At 34.3% G+C, this 19674-nt stretch overlaps 1 protein-coding gene across 3 annotated transcripts in view; it reads right to left on the bottom strand.

Moving 5' to 3' along the window:
• LOC107567448 (small conductance calcium-activated potassium channel protein 2-like) overlaps nt 1–17184 on the bottom strand; it is a 37501-nt gene extending 20317 nt beyond the window's left edge. The window contains exons 1-2 of one of the 3 annotated variants that reach the window (XM_016253127.1): nt 16077–17179; nt 14539–14634 (exon numbers count right to left, since the gene is read on the bottom strand). In XM_016253127.1, the coding sequence (XP_016108613.1) occupies nt 14539–14634; nt 16077–16838 (858 nt within the window). In that variant the 5' untranslated portion in view covers nt 16839–17179. Of the gene's footprint in view, nt 1–14538; nt 14635–16076 lie in introns of all 3 variants that reach the window. The other 2 variants (XM_016253126.1, XM_016253128.1) reach the window with 2 other exon arrangements.
• Nucleotides 17185–19674: the final 2490 nt, after the last annotated feature.

A 19674-nucleotide genomic window follows, 5' to 3' on the forward strand; every position in this document is an offset into this window, starting at 1 on the left:
TTTATAAACGATAGCTAATTATATAATAAATATAAAATAAAAAATGTATTTAAATAATACATTCTTTTCTTAATATTTTTGCACCTTAAGTTTTTCCCCCCCAAGTGAGAATTGATTCTGTTCACTTTATTCTTCTCACTAACTCGGCCTGTCAGCTTCTGCCAAGGTGCACTGCTCACAGGCTTCTCTCACGTGCCAGATACAGCCAGGTTTCTCTCCAATTGACCAGAGGACTCTGGAGTCACATTGCTTTTTTTCCCTACTTTTGCTACATAGAAAATCCCCCTCTTTCCCCTTCTACCTGATCCCATAAATATTTCTGCCCACTGCCCAGTATGCAGCTGGTTTGTTTCATAACAGCACAACCGTTACTGTTCACTTTTTCAGCGCCCTAGTTTTCCCTTTCAATTTCTCAGCAGGTATTTCAAATCATTTTTAATTAATATTCACATTTTTCTCAAGGAAGAAAACACTCAACTAATGCTGTAACTCTAAGAAACACTCTCACTTGATACATTACTGTAATATTAAAAGTTAAAATTAATATAAGAACCCAAACTATTTAACTAATAGTTAATAATATAATAATAACCACTCAAATAAAAATATTTGGTGTACAAACATTTAATGTGTAAAAAATTTATAAAAACATTTTTGCAGTTTTATAACAACTATCTAATAATACACACTGTAAAAATGTTTTTTCAAAGTTGTAAATAAAACAAAGATTAGAATGCGTTTTACAAGAAAATCCTTCCCAAAGTCTTTCTACTTTTTTTGATGTTCTTTTAAATTTTGTTTAATTCAATGAGTTACTTGCTATTCTTTTTTTGTAATTGTGAAATTTACTATAAATGTTTAAAAAATGTTTTACCATTTTTTAAGTTAATTATATTTCTGCTCCAGTTTGTTGTTGAAATATAAAATTATATTTAAATATAAAAAAAAAATTCAATTCAAATTTAAATTAAATTTGATTAATTCAAACATACTTGACATTAAATTAAATAAAAGAAATTGAAAGCTGAGGCTTTGTTTCTTATCAGAAGTAAAGCAAACGCTTTAATTATAGGATACAATTATAGGAGGTGCAATACAAATAATGTTTAGTGAAGTTTTGTTTGCATCAATAGAAAACAACAGAAAATTGATCTTGTGATTTAAGAATCGATACCCGTTTATAAAATGAGGATTGATTAAAACATTTCAACCCCGCATTTGAATGAACTACTCATCCCATAAATCATGTAAATTAATCAAAAACAATAGTAAAATATCAATATTCACTTACGGTCAATGATCTTTTCTATAAAAACAAAACATTTAAAGTTTAGCGCAAAATATTCAGATATATACAAAAATGTAAGCGGGTTGAGAGTGTAGGGAAACTCTTTTCATTTGCAATGCTGCTGAGTGCTTTTAAATTGCTTTCTGTTTCCATAGCGACAGCGACTTCTCTGATTGGCCGAGGCCTCTTCAGCATTATGGGTAATGTAGTTATTAGGGCCCAATGATTTCCACAATGTAGAAAATGCGGACAGAATCGCGGAATCCAGACATAAAAATGTAATTTACTGTATAACCCGGAATGTCACAAAATTTGCCAAATTTTGGATGGATACAACAAAAGTAGGTCAGTACACTTGAATCAAAACGTGATCTGGACAAGTGTCTGTGAATATTAAGATGCAAAAATTAAATATGAATCCTGTATGTTCTGCGTGTCTATAAATGGCGCAGATGCAGATTTCGTTTACTATACACATACTGAAGTGCCACTTTCATTTATGAGTACATGTACACATAAATATAATCTCTAGAACTGCTCTGAGAGTCACTTTATGAGCATTTTACGGTTTCTTTTGAGTAAATCTATCGTTATCATCAATCATATACAACCTAAACGTCTTCACAGCAACCCATCGGTTTAACTTGAAGTGACCCTGACAGAATTATTACTTCATGTAATGATACTACTACTACTAATAATAAAATGATTACTAAAACATTATTTTTAAAGGAATATTCACCAGAAAAAAAAATATTTACCAGAATTTATTTAGCAGAAAAATGTAAATACACAACACAGTTTTTCTGGAAAAAAAGAGAAATAAATAAAATATTTTTTTAATGAAATCAATTAATTAGAGGTGCTTCTGATTATTAATATTTAATGAAATCATTCAAATGAAATTCAGAAAATGAATGCAAATCAGAATTTAGTAAAAAAAATGTAACTGAATTTGAGAAATAAAAAACATTTCATAGGCCTTTAAAAATTTAACTTTTGTTAAACTTTTAATGAATTGCTGTTTAATATTGTACGTTTTATGATTTCAATTAATTAGACATGCTTTTTGATTAATACAATTTAATTTAACCATTAAAACAGAGTCTAGAAAAATGTAAATGTTAAAAAATGGAATTTGGAAAGATTCTAACGGATTTCATGAGGCCCTACACAAGGAATTCTTAAAAATGAAGTTGAAATCAACAGTAGCTTCATCTTGCGACATGGAAGGTTTATATGTTACTGTTAAAAATCGGCTTCTCTGTAGAGATAATGAATGGGATTTAACCTCCGGAAGCCGTCTGTTGCGCTCAAGCTTCAGATCTCTTCCCTCCCTAACGCTCAGCTGCGGTATCTTCCTGTGCTTTCAATCAGCTCAAGGTACCGACAGCCAACATCAGTGTGAGATATTTCACCAGAGCGGTGCAGTCAGCACAATTCAGAGGCTTCTGCTGACAGACTGTGGCTATCTGATATGAGAAAAGGTGCAAATGATAAACCCCTGATCCAATATGTGCAAACGGCTTTCCTGCCTTCTTACAGCACCGGGCTATTTCATGAGTAATGGGTTAATGCGGTGCATAACCGAATTCTTCTTTAATAGGACTCTTGCTCGAGGCTTTGAGATGCTGCTTCAGTGCTGTCCTGTGGTTTTCCCCTCATGTAGAAGCACACGTATAAAACCTCAGCGTTTGGACGGTTTAATAGCATTTATGGTCACTTATTTACTCTGCCGGATCCACAGTATCTGGATCATGGGGCAGATGTTTGAATAAATCAAATGTTATAACATAAACTGACACGCTGCCAAATAACCTTGATTCAGACTGAATTCCTAATCTCTAAATTCATCATTAAGAAAAACTGCTCCACTTCTGGAGGCAAATGAGATTGATAACCCAGAGATTCAGTGAAACTGCATTAAAACATGAAGTAAATCTGAGTGCTGCTTGACCGTACAAAAACGTGTTGAAGTGACTTCCAGCACATTGTTATGCTGTTGCTAGATGTGTATATATAGATGCCACATTCAATGGCTCTAAACACGCCGGCGCGTCCATCATCTCGGAACGGTCAATGTCGTCAATCACAGTAAAAATCAACGAGTTTTCAAAGATCCCACAACATTGCACAGCTTCTGGTTGAAAAAACCTCCAAGATTTAGTGTATTGTTCCATGTTCGTTTGTATACCGCGCGCAAGGTTTATGCGCATAGTTCAAGTCTTCTGTTCCGTTTTTAGTGTGTCTCTGTGGCAGAATTACAGCGCCACATACTGGTCTGGCATGTATACTACATCGTTTTGTGGTTTCGTGTGGACGCAGATATTTCTTGAGACGAGGAGAAAAAAAAGATCGGATAAGGAACGCTCTGGCTTCGTGTGGACGTAGCCTTAAACTCCTGAAGAAACAGACTAACCGTTCACACAAACGGTTTTGTTTGTGTGACAACCAAACCACAAACCAAAAAACTGTATTTAATGATTGGCTCGTATAATTGCATGAAAGGTATAATTGCTTGTTTGCATAGTTGCTCATTTTTATTTTGGCCAATTATGCACTAGTATGACAATATATAGAATAAACAGCAACATTTACCTACTACTACTAGGTTATTTTAATATAAGAAAAACCATATCATATTAGTGCATAAAGGTGCTAAATGATTCAACATTATTCTTCTTTATTGAAACACCTTTAGAGTACTAAACTACATTTTACAGCATTTTACTTTTTACATTAAATAAATTAAACTTGCTAGATGAAATGATAGATGATTGAAAAAATCCATAAATCCATAAAAATATACATTTTGAGATATTGAATATCATAAAAATGCAGAAAATATTGGGACTGAAAAATATTGAGCTATTTTGCAATGCCTTCCTTAATTTGTTTTATAATACTTTATCATTTAAACATATATATTTAATTTTAATTAGGTTTTTATAGCAAAACAGACTCGTTTACAGTACATCAATCAGTTGAAACTGTGCATTTTAATCAATGTATCACTTCAGAACTCAACTAAAATCAATGATGTGCTTATATTATCACTCAAAAATGTTCATGTGACAATTTTCATATATTAAAATGATTATATATTTGTCATATTAGTTCATAAAGGGCCTAAATGGAAAAAAAATTTGCATTCATTATTAATGAAAAACATTTACATTTAAGTTGCTGATGATGGTTTATATGACAGAATTTTATAGTCATTTTATAGATAATAGCTAAATATTGAGATACTAAATATCATAAAAATATTGATCTATTTTGCAAAGCCTTAGTATGAGCAACAATAAGAAATGGTAATAGTAATACTTGCACGCAAGAATTGTTTAAAAAAAAAAATTTTATTATGTAATTTTTAATGTATTGTAAATTGTCTTTTTTGTATGCTGGTCTTGCTGTAAAACCAATTGCCCTTAGGGGACATAAAGAAAGAGAAAGAGAAAGAGAAAGAGAAAGAGAAAGAGAAAGAGAAAGAGAAAGAGAAAGAGAAAGAGAAAGAATCAGTAAAAATGAATTACAAAGAAATTTAGTCAAATGGACTGGTGTTTTTAAGTTGTTTTTTTTATTTTCTGAGCACTAAATTTCTTCAATGGCAATCATTTTAAGGTACGACAATTGTTAATTATTTTTTCAGACTTTTTATATAATATATATTTATTCAAAAAAATCTAAGTAATTGTTTTTTTTTTAATATAAAAAGGTTTTTATTTTAATTTTAATTGTTTGATGGCAAAAAGAGCATTCGTGAAGTTTGATTCATCAGTTCATCATCAAAACTATATTAGTGCATAAAGAGCCCAAATTAAAATGATTAAATATCATTATTCAACTACATTTTTATTAGGATTTTACTTTTTTACATTAAACATATTAAAAGTGGCCTACTTCATTACGAGTTGAAATGTAAAAAAAAATACAAATGTTTTAAGCCATTTTACAGAAAATACATAAAAATTTAGTTGAGAAAGAGAAAGAGAACGAGAACGAGAACGAGAACGAGAACGAGAACGAGAAATAGAAATAGAAATAGAAATAGAAATAGAAATAGAAGGAATCAGTAAAAATGAATTACAAAGAAATTTAGTCAAATGGACTGGTGTTTTTAAGTTGTTTTTTTATTTTCTGAGCACTAAATTTCTTCAATGGCAATCATTTTAAGGTACGACAATTGTTAATTATTTTTTCAGACTTTTTATATAATATATATTTATTCAAAAAAATCTAAGTAATTGTTTTTTTTTTAATATAAAAAGGTTTTTATTTTAATTTTAATTGTTTGATGGCAAAAAGAGCATTCGTGAAGTTTGATTCATCAGTTCATCATCAAAACTATATTAGTGCATAAAGAGCCCAAATTAAAATGATTAAATATCATTATTCAACTACATTTTTATTAGGATTTTACTTTTTTACATTAAACATATTAAAAGTGGCCTACTTCATTACGAGTTGAAATGTAAAAAAAAATACAAATGTTTTAAGCCATTTTACAGAAAATACATAAAAATTTAGTTACTGATAGGCCTACTGAAATATTAGGCCTTACTTGAGCAATAATAATAAATGGTAATAGTAATGATTTCTTTAGCAACCATCCATCACTATAAATCTTGAATCATTCGGACAGAAAATAAATCCTTCATGCCTCAAAGCTTTTAGAGGTTTTTTTTTAGCCAGAAGACTGTAATGACAAAATAAACATTTCCATTTGAGACCCTTGTATACCACCTACACATGTTAGTCACATGAATCACACGGCCTCCAAATACGACACTAATCCCTCATATTCATACGACGCACATGCGAACACAACACACACTCCTACAACATATCCTAATTCAAACACAGCAAAAATACATCAAAAACACGGGATTCTACCAAAAATAAAATCAGGCCTCGCGGATCTAATCACGTTTGGACGTTCCCGTAAACACCGACTCGTGACAGAAATCGTAAGACCAGAAGAAAGGGAGATTTTAGAACAGATAAGACACATCAAGTGTCCTAAAAGGCCTGACAATTGCCAGAGATGCTGTAACATTAACCAGCCCGTCTGTTAGTTTAGGCTGTTGTTCGACTTTCCGTGCGAGTGTAACTTAGACAGCGAAACACAAGCTGGCTTTCCGAACGGTGACAGACGCTATCTTACTCAAAGCTTAGCAACAACAACAACCACCAACAAACCACATAGCCTGCACAAAGGATGATAAGCGTGAAGCTTTCATTTTGTTTATATGAGGAAAACATGTCACAAAGCCACCGCTTTCAACTTACTAGCTTCAAAACGGAGCAATTAAACATTTAAAATGGGTTATGTAAGGAAACCTACTTGGTAGGTAAAACCAATTATGGTAATGGATGACCTGCAACACAATACTCAAGGGTGCTTCACCTTCAAGCATCCAATATTCCAACTGAGTGCTTGAGCGGGTAGTTATGGAAAAATGCTGAATTTGACAAGAGAGGGGAAGGTGCACTTGTAATGGCCTGGTTACGACAGCTAAGGGTCGTACCTGATAACCCCAACAAGTCCGAGAGTGTGACTGCAGCGACTTGTTCAACCAAGACGAAGCAGATGTGTGAAATATAGATAAAAATCATTCGAAAAATAATAACCGAGCAAATAGAACAATTACTTGTAGATTTGTTGCCTTCTGCTAAAGCATTACGAAGGATGTTAGAGAAATGGAATAGTGTTTTCTTTTAATTCCGAGCGCAAAAGTTCTTCAATGCCAATTATTTAAGGTATGAAAATGATTGAAAATCACATTTTCTAATGTTTTGTAATATATAAGAATTTCAATTTAAGCAACATTATTTGAGCAATATTAATTAACGGTAATAGTAATGCTTGCTTCAGCAATCATAACTAAAAAGAAATTAGGAAAAACTTTGTCAAATAGATATTTTTTAGGGATTTTTAAAAATGTTGAGCACTACATTTCTTCAATGACAATTATTCGGAGGTAGGAAAATTGTATAATAATTTATATTTATAATATCTTCGAATTTAAACTTAACATATATATTTTTTATTTTGTATTTGTAGCAAAAAATGTTTGATTCATTTCTATGAATCAGTTCAAACTGTCCATTTCAAATCAATATATCAATTCAAAACGCAATTCAGTGATTGGATTTTTCTACTTGTAGATTTGTTGCCTTCTGCTAAAGCATTACGAAGGATGTTAGAGAAATGGAATAGTGTTTTCTTTCAATTCCGAGCGCAAAAGTTCTTCAATGCCAATTATTTAAGGTATGAAAATGATTGAAAATCATATTTTCTAATGTTTTGTAATATATAAGAATTTCAATTTAAGCAACATTATTTGAGCAATATTAATTAACGGTAATAGTAATGCTTGCTTCAGCAATCATAACTAAAAAGGAATTAGGAAAAACTTTGTCAAATAGATATTTTTTAGGGATTTTTAAAAATGTTGAGCACTACATTTCTTCAATGACAATTATTCGGAGGTAGGAAAATTGTATAATAATTTATATTTATAATATCTTCGAATTTAAACTTAACATATATATTTTTTATTTTGTATTTGTAGCAAAAAATGTTTGATTCATTTCTATGAATCAGTTCAAACTGTCCATTTCAAATCAATATATCAATTCAAAACGCAATTCAGTGATTGGATTTTTATTATACCTTACCTTAATACCTTAACATTTTTAATTTGTCATTTTTATAGCAAATTATAGAGTAGCATTAGAGTTGGTGAGTTTGATTCATTTGCATGATACATTTGAGCTGATTCAATTCATAACTCAGATCAATTCAATGATTCATTTGCGCTATTTATTCAAAAATATTAAAGTGGCATTTATCAAATACTGTATTAAAGTTTTACATTATATAAAATTCAGGTAAATAATATTATTGTTTAATGCATATAGGACAAATAAAAATGGTTAAATATCATTCTTGTGTTTGTTTATAATATATGTAATATGACAATTATTTGAATATTTGGAAAGTTCTGTTTAAAATTATAACACTTTAGCATTTTCTGTCGATAAATTACAGTATAACTGAACAATTTAATCTTTAAAATGAACTTTATTAATAGATTTGGTTTAGTTGAAGATTTTTGACTCCTCAATATTCCACATTTTTCTCGTTACAGCTACATTTGGCGCATATCAAAGAGTGCAGGTATATTTGCAGTAGTAGCTCCATCACCATCGTCTAATACAGTTGCAGTAAGTCTTATGAGATACAGCACTCAGCCCGAATGATGGATGCAGGGCTGACTTTAGCAGAGCATGTGGATTAATGAAAACCGCAATAAAAAAACGGCCTAAACTGATCAGTGCAACACAAGGTCGATGGCTCTTCTGAAGCAGCCGCACTCACTGTTGCTTTAGCAGACCTGGACTCTGTTAAAACACAGCGACGACACGGTAATCTATCAAACACGTGTCCGTACAGGGGGCTCGCTCCTTTTGCTCCTGTTTTCGCCTTGCGACGCCTTGACAAGGGCACGGACAAAAGGTCGTCTGCCTTTGTGCTCTTCGTCTGTCTAGTAGGCAGCAGGGGTTGGTTACTGGTTTCAGAAGAGCTCAATATAACTAATGGAGCATGGCTCAATATTTAATCTGTGTAATGTAGAGAATGGGAACATATATCTTGTCACTAAGAAAAGAAATCGCTCAATCTCATTAGAGAATTAGGTAGAGAGGTTCAGCCCAATTACAAATTAATGCAATGGTTAATTTATGATATCAAAGTGGGTCCTAAGAGGCCACTTTGCTAAGTAAATCCTCAGTTGTAGGTTGCTTTCAGCTTTCAAGTTTCTTTGAAGGAGGACCCGCATGCTTTCAGTTTGCATTTGTGTAATTGAACGCTGCCAGAAAAGGATGACAGCTGTTGTATTATTAAGTTAACCGTAACCTAATTTAACTCTTTTCTTGGCTTTTATTAAAACATAAAAGCCACCATTTCATATGAAATTAATTCAAGCCATAACATTTCTTAGTTTAATTTTAAAGCATCTATACTGTAACTTATCGCAAAGAAAAACTGACCACTTCAAGTCTCCTCTCTAGCAATTTTAAATTAAATTTCATTAAAAATTTAATTAAATATTAAGAAATTGTAGAGCCTATTCCTTCTACTAAAACATTATGCAGAATAGTAGTAAAATATTTTGGTAAACCAGGGAAGAGAGAAGTTGAAATTGAAAAAACGTCGAAATTGAAAAATTCCTAACAATAAAACATTACAGAGAACAATGTTTCGGTAAACCGAAGCCACAATTTGATTTATTTATTTTTTGCACACTAAATTTCTTCAAATTACAATAATTTAAAGATATTTGAAATAATGTAAAATTACTTTTATGTTCTGCCTAAAATTATAACACCTCAGAATTTTCTAAGAGCTAAATTACAGTATAGATGCTAACAGTATATATTATATAATAATTTGAATTATTATATTTAAATTTTAAATTAACTACACTGTCTACTAAAACATTGCAAAGAATAGTACTAACATGTTTCAGAAAAAATCAGGCAAGAGTGGAGGGATTTTATTTATTTATTTGCATTTTTTTCGTGCACTAAATTTCTTCAAATGACAGTTAGTTTAATATATTTAAAATTACTGATTTTTTTTAAATAAATTAAATAACGTTCTGTCTAAAAAATTACAACACCTTCGAATTTTCTCTGAGCTAAATTACAATATAGATGCTCCAGTAATTTAAACAATTAGATTAAGTTTAATTCAATATTCGATTACATTTAAAGCCAGAAGACATCTCAGATTAACTTTATTTAAATGAACATCTTTTACTTTAATCTTATAATCTCTATACTGTAATCCAGCTCAGTGAAAACTCAAGGGTCAGTGGTGAAGGATGGATACGTGACACTCGGCAGTCGTCTCAGGTAGTTAGTTGTCACAGGAAAAGGCAGTGCACATCCTCTATAGTGCATCAGCGGTGCTCAGGTGCACTCATCACCTGACTCTGCCCTATACATGTGTTAGACATCCCATCATATTTCATTGATAAACTGCTGATACAAATGAAGGTCATTGTAAAAAAAAATACCTATATTTCATATCAATATGGCGATGATGTGCATGTATTTGTAATGCGTAGAGCCCCCGTCTGGTCCCTTCAGAGAGACACATTTCTCTGGTAAAGCATTCCCATGATTGATGTCCCTCAGAGACTTGTGGGCCCTAAATATTACAGAGAGCGCAACTGGCTCATGAATACACGCCGTTATAATTCAACAGTGTGAAAAGTAATAAAACTGCTCAGGCATTTATGGTTGCAGAGCCAGGGCTCTTAATGGCTTTTTTTGGGGGGGGGGGCATTTGCATGCATATTACAAAACAGTGATGTTGTTTCATATATATGCAGTACAAACACACCCATTCCATGTACTGTCACAATTTTATGTTGCAATCTGATTGAATTTCAAAAACATCTGAACAACAACAATGCACGCTTATTTGTACGCTGAGCAGAAGCATTATTGTATTAAAGGAAGAGTACACCCCATTTGCATGCATATTACAAAACAGTGATGTTGTTTCATATATATGCAGTACAAACACACCCATGTATGTTTCCATGTACTGTCACAATTTTATGTTGCAATCTGATTGAATTTCAAAAACATCTGAACAACAACAATGCACGCTTATTTGTACGCTGAGCAGAAGCATTATTGTATTAAAGGAAGAGTACACCCAAAAACGACACTTTTGTCAAAATTTATGTTTCAAATCCATACTTTGCATTCAAGATATAAGTTTTATCTGTGCATGCATTTCCTAGGAACTGAACTCATGGGCTTGGTGTTGCAGGCACCATGTATTACTTTTTGAGGAGACTTTTGTGGAGTTTGGCACAAGCTGGCTCTGTAAATCATTATCTGAATTCATTGTATTGAAAAGAGCAGCTTGAACATTCAATCAAACATCTCCTTTTGTGTTTTACAAAAATAATAATAATAATAATGGAAACAGAACATAATCATTTTATAGATAAGTGCGTAAAGGTGATTTTTATTACATTTTTTAGTCCCACTTTATATTAAGTGGCCTTAACTACTATGTACTTCTTTTTAAATTAATCATTTGATACAATGCACTTATTGTGTACATACATGTTGTGCATTGTACTTATATTTTTAAAATACCTGCATGTAATTGCATCAGTAATTATTTTCTGTAATTACATTTATAATTGCACTGTTGACCCATCCCTTACACCTTAACCCACCCTTAAACCTACCCATACGACCAAACCTGTCCCTAACCTTACCCGTATCAATAAATCTTTGATGCTGCATTTCTCCAGCTCTTAAGAATGATAGTAAATAATGACAGAATTTTCATTTCTGTGGACTTTTTCTTTCTTAACACCGAGATACAAGAGCCTATCTAGTGAGTTGAAAGGGTCCACTTTCTATACCCTCCTTCTTTTTCATCAGTGCAACAGAGGTCATCGGCCACCAGAATGTTTTCTATCTAAGGTAGATTGTCTGGTTTTGTTGTCATCAGATTGCACGGTTTCTCATTCCTCTGCTATGGCAGCAACACCTAGATGCCTTCACCTCAATGGCCACACTGAGGAAATCTCAACATGGCTCTTTGACATCTCAGTTGGACAGCTGTTCATCACCTGCGGTCTTGGCAAGGCGGAGTACCTAAATTCAAAGTCTCTTCCATCCCCGTTGAAGGTCAATTTTTTTGTCTTCTTGTTTTGTCTGCCAGTGCATCAAAAACCCTGGAGTCATACTAGATCACAATTCAGAAACCACCTGATTGAGCAACTTCACAAGTCAAATTTAAGAATGATTCATAATTCATAAAGCGTTCTGCAGCTTTAGTCATGGTCAACGACATTACGGCAAATGACTCACTATTGCTTTGACTTTACCGCAACGCGACGTTTTACAAGAATAATTCACTCTGTGGAACACACAAGAAGATATTTTGAAGAAGGTTAATGCTGCTCTTTTCCAATTAAAGGAAATGGGAATGGATGACGTGAAAAGAGCCAATAAAGCACCACAAAAGTAGTCTATGTGACTTCTGTCAAGTCTTATGATGTGTGTGATGTGTCTTGATGCACAATTTTCCTGTATATAGGCTACACACACACAACTAAGCTTTGGGAGTAGATGTTTTCAGTTTATTGCATGTTCTGGAGTTCTGGTTTTGGAGTTCATGGAAAGGAGCAGCGTGAACATTCTTTAAAATATCTTCTTTTATGTTCTACAGAAAAAAAAGTAATTTAGGTTTGGAAGTATATGAAGGTGTGAAGATGACTGCAAAATACTGCTTTCTGGTCACTAACTCAAATCCTGTGTTAGGCATTTGCACAGGTGACTAAGAAAAAAATACCTAATCTTATCTCCCCTTCACTTTGACCATACACACTATTAACTAATAACACTGTCTCTGTTCTGCCAAAAGCACTACGATCTTGTTGGCACTATGTACTTATTGGCAGTACAAGCTTATTGGCGCTCCTTGGCCTTATCTAAGTGCTTGATTTATATATTTTGCCATTAACGCAAGTATTCGTCAAACCCAGAATATCCACTTTAGTATGATAGCTTCAGCCAAGAAAACACATTTTCTCATTAGCTGGTCCTTTGATTTTGCCTACAGCTGTACAAAGCAATGCCTTTAACCTTTGACAAGGTGCAAATATCAGATTTTTCATTTGGTCAAAATGAAAATATAAATGGCCAATTTCCCCCAAAAAACTTGGACCTAATCTTTTACGGAATTCAACAGTACACTGGACCAAGAAAATTTGTTTTTTTGTTAAATTACACTGGTGTGTAAAATATACAAACATGCATATATAATTGTTTTTTAAAGATTTTTTTTTTAATGAAATTAGGCTTTTACGGCCATGAAATTCAAAACCCAGGCAACAAACTTGATTGCTGAAATGCATGCAAATCAATGTGAAATTGACATGTCCCTCAGTGATTAAATCCTTTGGACTAATCTGTCCAGCCCACAAGAAATTAACAGTGATATTTCCCTATTGGACAAGCCACACATGGTTTCACTTCATAATAAGCCTGTCCGATTCAACTTGAATGAGATATTTGTGTCTATTTGCAAGTTAAATGAAAAAATAATAAATGAATAAATTATTTCTACAGGGTTCCCACACTTTTTGACAACTGGATTAGACTTTATAAAATCATTTTATACATAATGCACATAAAAAATGATTTATGTTATATGAATTACTATTCAATTGTATTACTTAATTTTCTATTAGTTAATTTGCTCATTCATTTAATAAGGCCTGCAAATCACAGTTCACTGAAATTTGCTGGTTTCCCATGACCATGGGAACTCTGAAAGAATGAATATGAAAGAAGAAAAAAAGAAAGTGGAATAAATCAAATAAATCTTTGATGCAACATTTCTCTGGCTGCAGAGTATTTTAAGAAACATCATGAAGACGGTTCAGAAATTTACAGGATTTCATCCTCACCAACACCAGCTAAAAGTCTTAATCTTTTTTTGTTAATGCATTACTTAATGCAAAGAAATGCATTACAATGGAGATATGGATGCTGAAATGTATAAAATTCACCAGTAATACAACAATCCACTGATGCAAGGTCACAGGACTGAGTGCTTTCAAAGTACTACAACCAAGTCAAGTTCTTTCTCTCAACAAATATGGGCAAAAACTGTCTTAAGTGCAGATTTAGACACTTACTAATACCAATATGGAGACATTGTACAGAAAGCCTCCTTACTTAATCTATAAACTCCATTTCTGTAGAGAAAGCCCAAGTGCAAGTCCATAGTCAACACAGTTAATAGACTACGAATCTCAGGTTATGCTCTAGTAGATTTCTGTAATGATTTTATGAAGATTAATAAGTACTCTATTAGGAAAAATGTCCATTCAACCTGGCCTTGTCTATCCAACTAGCTAATAAACTGTGAACGGCTACTGTTAAACAAGGTCACTGACAGGATTTCATGGCATGATTCGATTAAGCCGGTGAGAAATGGAGAGGATGCCGTGCTATTGAAGATAATCCGATTGTAATTCTATGGTAATGGGTATCATTTCAAGAGCAATGTGTTGAGAATTAGTCTGAAGGAGAGAATGTGTTAAAAACTGCAGAACCGAAAAAGCACCTAAATTAACATGACACTGAAGTGAAAACACAGTAAACAGCTCTTACTTATTTTTTGAAAGAGTTACCTGGATTTCCCTGGCATGATATATGATAATCAACCCAAGAAGAATGATTGTAGAAAGGCTTATCAGGCATTTTAGGGCTAAAGAATACAGTGACTCCTGAAAAAAAAAAGAGAAGAAAAGGACAAATTCAACTCATTTGGATTAGTTGGTGTAAACGCACTACAATTGCATTTTGATTAAACCTGTAAAAATATTACTGCAACACATGACTTTTTTATTTGAATGATTCCAAGACTTTGCAGACTTTTGTGATGGATTGGATTAAGTTACGCCTTCCTGAAAATACCAAAACATAAGCACTAATGCAAGTACATCTGAGACCATTACATGATTTAACTGAAATTTGACTCAGTTAAATCATGAATTTCATAAATTTCATTTTCAACATATTGTCAAAGCAATAATATGTCATTTTTAAAACACACTATGATTAATTTTCCTGGTCTTTGGGGATTGCCCTATTAAAGTCATTCTGGTGCAGATAAATAGCTTTTTCTGTTCACAGATCAACCATCTAACATAATTTAACCATTATTTTGAGAAAATATGAATGCTGTCATTTGGAATCCCTGTGGCAAATTGAATCGCAGTAATGCATATCCTCTATGGGACTTTTATAGATAGAGGCATCACTTATATTACTGTAATTATTTAATTATTTTAAAGTACTTATAGTAATAAAAATGCATTTATACATAACACAACTATGACTTATTTTTCCAGTAATGTTCTACAGAAAGTCAAAGAAGAAGAGTGCACATTTGACACTAAAAGTAATTATTCCAGCAAAACTTAAGTAATAATTATTAACTCAGTTTGAGTCTCTTTCAACTTGATTAACATATAACAGTTAGTTCCGGTAATCTGATTGGTCGAGCTTCCCAATAGTGCTGCTAACATTAGGAAGTTTCACTGTTTGTTTGCGTCATTCCAGTGTTTTCTTTCACGAACTGAAGCGGAGTTGTGTCATTTTTGCATTAATTTATATTAATTATGTGTTTATTGAGCCGTTTAAACGCGGCCAAATCACAGCACTCCTGTTTGAGCGATACTGCTTAAATATGTCGTTCATAAAAGAACACGAATTTTAAAGCTCTAAAAGATTGTTTGTGATATTGGAACAATTGTACGCAGCTAAACGACGAAGCAAAGCGTCTTCCAGTAAACGTGACCTTGCCACAGATCTTCTTTCATCCATCCACGCCGCGCACTTTCCAAACTTGTAGTTTTCCCTCTCTCCCTCTCTCGCCAGCAGGCAGACCGGACTTAATGAATTCTGACCTAGATGGGGGGGACCTGCAGGATTTGGGGACTATTAAGTTACGCACCTTTCCGTAGGCTCCCCAAGAGAGTTCAGTTTCAATGACCATCACCACGATGCCAAACATCCCGATCTTCTTTCATCCATCCACGCCACGCACTTTCCAAACTTGTAGTTTTCCCTCTCTCCCTCTCTCGCCAGCAGGCAGACCGGACTTAATGAATTCTGACCTAGATGGGGGGGACCTGCAGGATTTGGGGACTATTAAGTTACGCACCTTTCCGTAGGCTCCCCAAGAGAGTTCAGTTTCAATGACCATCACCACGATGCCAAACATCCCAAAGATGAGCGCGTAGTCGCTCAGACGCTTTCTTTTCTCAAACAGGGCCCTCCTGTGTCCGAGCTTCTGTCCAATGTTCTGGTTCTTCTTTTTGCCGGATTTGCCGCCGCTGTGGCTACATCCACCTCCTCCGCCTCCGCCGTCCCCCGCCGAGTAAGGCATGAGGGTGGTGGAGTTGTTCTCCGGCTTGGAGGCGAGCGCGTCGGACGCGTCCGCCGCAGAGACGGGCTGCAGCGGCTGGGACTCCGAATCAAACTCGTGCAGGTTTCTGCGGGACGAGCTCAAGTTACTGAGCGGCCGCATCACGCCGCCGTTGTATCTGCAGCTGCTCATGGCTATTTGGGTGTAAGAGTTACTCTCTCTGTGGCTGCTGGCCGGACTGCCCCGAATTTGCTGCCGGTTAAGCTCGCGATGAGGATGATGATGGTGTCTGGATGAACTACCATGACTAGAGGGCGTGAACTCGCTGTACTGAGCGCCTTGCCTGGTTGAAGATGAGACGGACGGTGTCCTTAAAGTTCCCAGCGGCGTCCCGTGCAAAGGCTGGCTTTTTCTGGCATCCTCGCAGGTGGAGGAGCTGTTGCAGGTGCAGTGCCTGATGGAGCGCTCTTCCTCCCGTCCGCAGTAGTGCTGCTGGTGCTGCTTATAGTGCTGCTGCTCTGGATAGAAATCGTTCTGCAACTGCAATGGGGTTTCCATCTCAGAGCTGCCGTTTAAAGCAGAACCCCGTGCATGCACCCTACCGAGGGGGCGTTGTGATGAGTAACGTAGGATAAAAGCTGGCGCGAGGTTGGACCCACCTCGGCTTCTGTAGAAGTGCGAGCGCGCTTCCGATTGGCCGAGAGACCCAAAACAACTGGGCTGACGTCACGCGGGGAAGGTGGCAACATGCGGTTCAAATGTGCAGCATTCACAACTCAGTGCTCTTCACTGTTTACTCTGATAGGTCTCTGACTTATACGGTATAATATTTTTTAATCCGTGTTTCATAATGAATTGAATATGATTTCATTTTAAATGTAAATTAAATGTATATAGAAAGTGTAAAGATTTTTTTAAAGGGGTTTGTTAAAAAATAAACTATCAAAATGTGTCAACAATCAAGCAATCATCTTTTAAATAAGAAAAAATCACCGAGCTTATCTGACATACGCATACCTTAATTTCTGTTCTTTACTATTCTGTTTGTATTTCTTTACTTGAATTTTTAAATATGCACAATTTATATAGTCAAATTGGCGCATAATTAGCTTCATTAATTCAATCCTATAAACTTCAGTTTAATTACATATATACATAGTCTGAATGAAACACCAGTCAGTCTTGTGTGTTAAAATAAATGGCCATACAGTTACATTTACGCAAAATTACGTGACTGAAACTCAGTTCGTTCATTTTAGATATGTTGTTTGTTTTCTCTTGATGAAAGTCATGAACAAAATGGAGGAATAAAGGAAATCTCTCTTTCATTGTTATTTGTGGAGAAAATAACTCTTTCTGGAGCCTATCTGTAGGCATGCCCATTTTAAATAAAGGATCAAATAAAAAGTGAATAATTCATTAACTCACTCATAATACACAAAAGACTTCCACTTGTAATGATGTTACCTGCAGAAAGAACCGAACGCATTTGAATGGATTGTTTTAGTGAACCGATTCAAAAGATCCGATTCATTGGGATGAATCAAAATCGCCACTAGCAACCGTACACGTGCGCCTGACTACGTTTTTAAAGTATGCAGTATTATTGTACTATTCGTCTGCTGATGCACCGAGAATCAGTCCGTTTCTAGCCTTATCCTTATGTAAATGCGTGATTTGAAGACTAGCACGCGTGAAAGAGTCGCTGCAGTATTACTGCAGTCGCAGCACGTCACCTCGCAGCGTCAGCAGCATCTGAACCCTTTGTTATGGTTGTCTCGCCTCTTGCCAACTCGCATCCTTATGAAGCGAGATCAAGCGCTCCGGTGCACAGGAATGCTGTCAATCAAATAACCACGCGCTCACAGTCGGGCAGCTCATTACATCACGGAGCCAGAGTTTGAATGAAAGGAACATGACTGGATTATGTGTTGCGATTCTGGAACTAGACAGATTTACTTGAACACAGGGCAGGTTGCATTCAAAGACATGCGATGGTTTTATACTGCTGCATTTTCAGTGGGAAACTAGTTTCTTAGATATTTTGTTCAGTTGATTTGTCTTTACTTGAGTCTTATTTTTCATGTAAAATGTAAAAGAGAGAGAGAGAAACAAGACAATTTAAATTTTGGGTCAACTATTCATCTAGTTTACTGTATATATAAGGGCCATTCAGAATTGGTCCAAAGTCAGAGTTGGAAACCTCTTGAAAAAAAAAAGTGTCTGTATGCAAATTGTATAATGCAAGGTACACATTTCTAGTACTAATTGTGCAGTTAATTCTCGTATTGTATTTTCAGAAAGTTTTGGAATATTTGTCCTAGTAACTTGCATACTAAACCATACTGAAATACAAAAAAAATTGCATAACTGTACTAACATTTAGTTTATTTCCCCCGAATATGAGGATAATGTGTTCCCTTTTGTCACTACCGAAACAATGACGACATGTTTCGATCGTGACTGTTTCGGTAGTGACAATTCTATGGGATAACCCCCCCCCCCCCCCCCAAAAAAAACCCAAAGATGTCACTACCGAAATTCGACCAAATGTTTGGTTTGTGACAATGAGAATGTTTTGGTAGTGACAATTTTAGATACTTTTGATCTTAGCTCAGAGATTCTAATCAACATATGGTTAGCTAGCACAGTTCTGAACAGTGGAACACATATAAAAACTAAATGTTATGGAATAACTCCCAAAAAAGTGTGCTTAATTGCAGAAAAAAGGCATTCGGTAGTGACATTCCTTAAAGTTACACACAGATTTGTCCGATTTTTAAACACATTTACCTCAAAATGATGGGGCCTATATCTACTCATCATGTAGCTATGAGAGAAAGTGATACGTAAATATTTCCTGATCATAAATTTAGGGGTGTAGTTAAAATCAGTCTCAGCCAATGGACTATACATTGTTTCAGTAGTGACAAAAAAGTGCGGGACACAGTTTTGTACATACATTTTCATAATTTCCAAAGAAAATATAAAATAAATATATATTTTTAACTTAACTTTTTAAAAGAATCAAAAAGATACTTTTAAAAACAACAATGGGAAAAAATATACAAATTATTTCAATATCATTTTCATAAGTTGAAATTTAGGGGTTAGGGTTCAGGACAGCCACCTCCCAATTGAAATTACCCAATAAATGATGATTTTATATATATTAAGCTTACTAATATTTTACATATTAGTGTGGGTTTCGATAGATAATAGAAGGATCTTAGTAAACATCTAAGATTTGAAGAGGCTACTTAAATGCTTTTTAAATATGTTCTTTGGTTGAGGGACAGCAGTTTGGACCAGTTCTGTAGAATGGCCCATATAGTGAAATATTACATAATTTTACTGTTACATTGTATATTGTGAAATATTATTACATTCAAAT

This window comes from Sinocyclocheilus grahami, unplaced genomic scaffold (assembly GCF_001515645.1).
Source record: "Sinocyclocheilus grahami isolate Dianchi unplaced genomic scaffold, SAMN03320097.WGS_v1.1 scaffold1159.1, whole genome shotgun sequence".
NCBI classification, from domain to species: domain Eukaryota; kingdom Metazoa; phylum Chordata; class Actinopteri; order Cypriniformes; family Cyprinidae; genus Sinocyclocheilus; species Sinocyclocheilus grahami.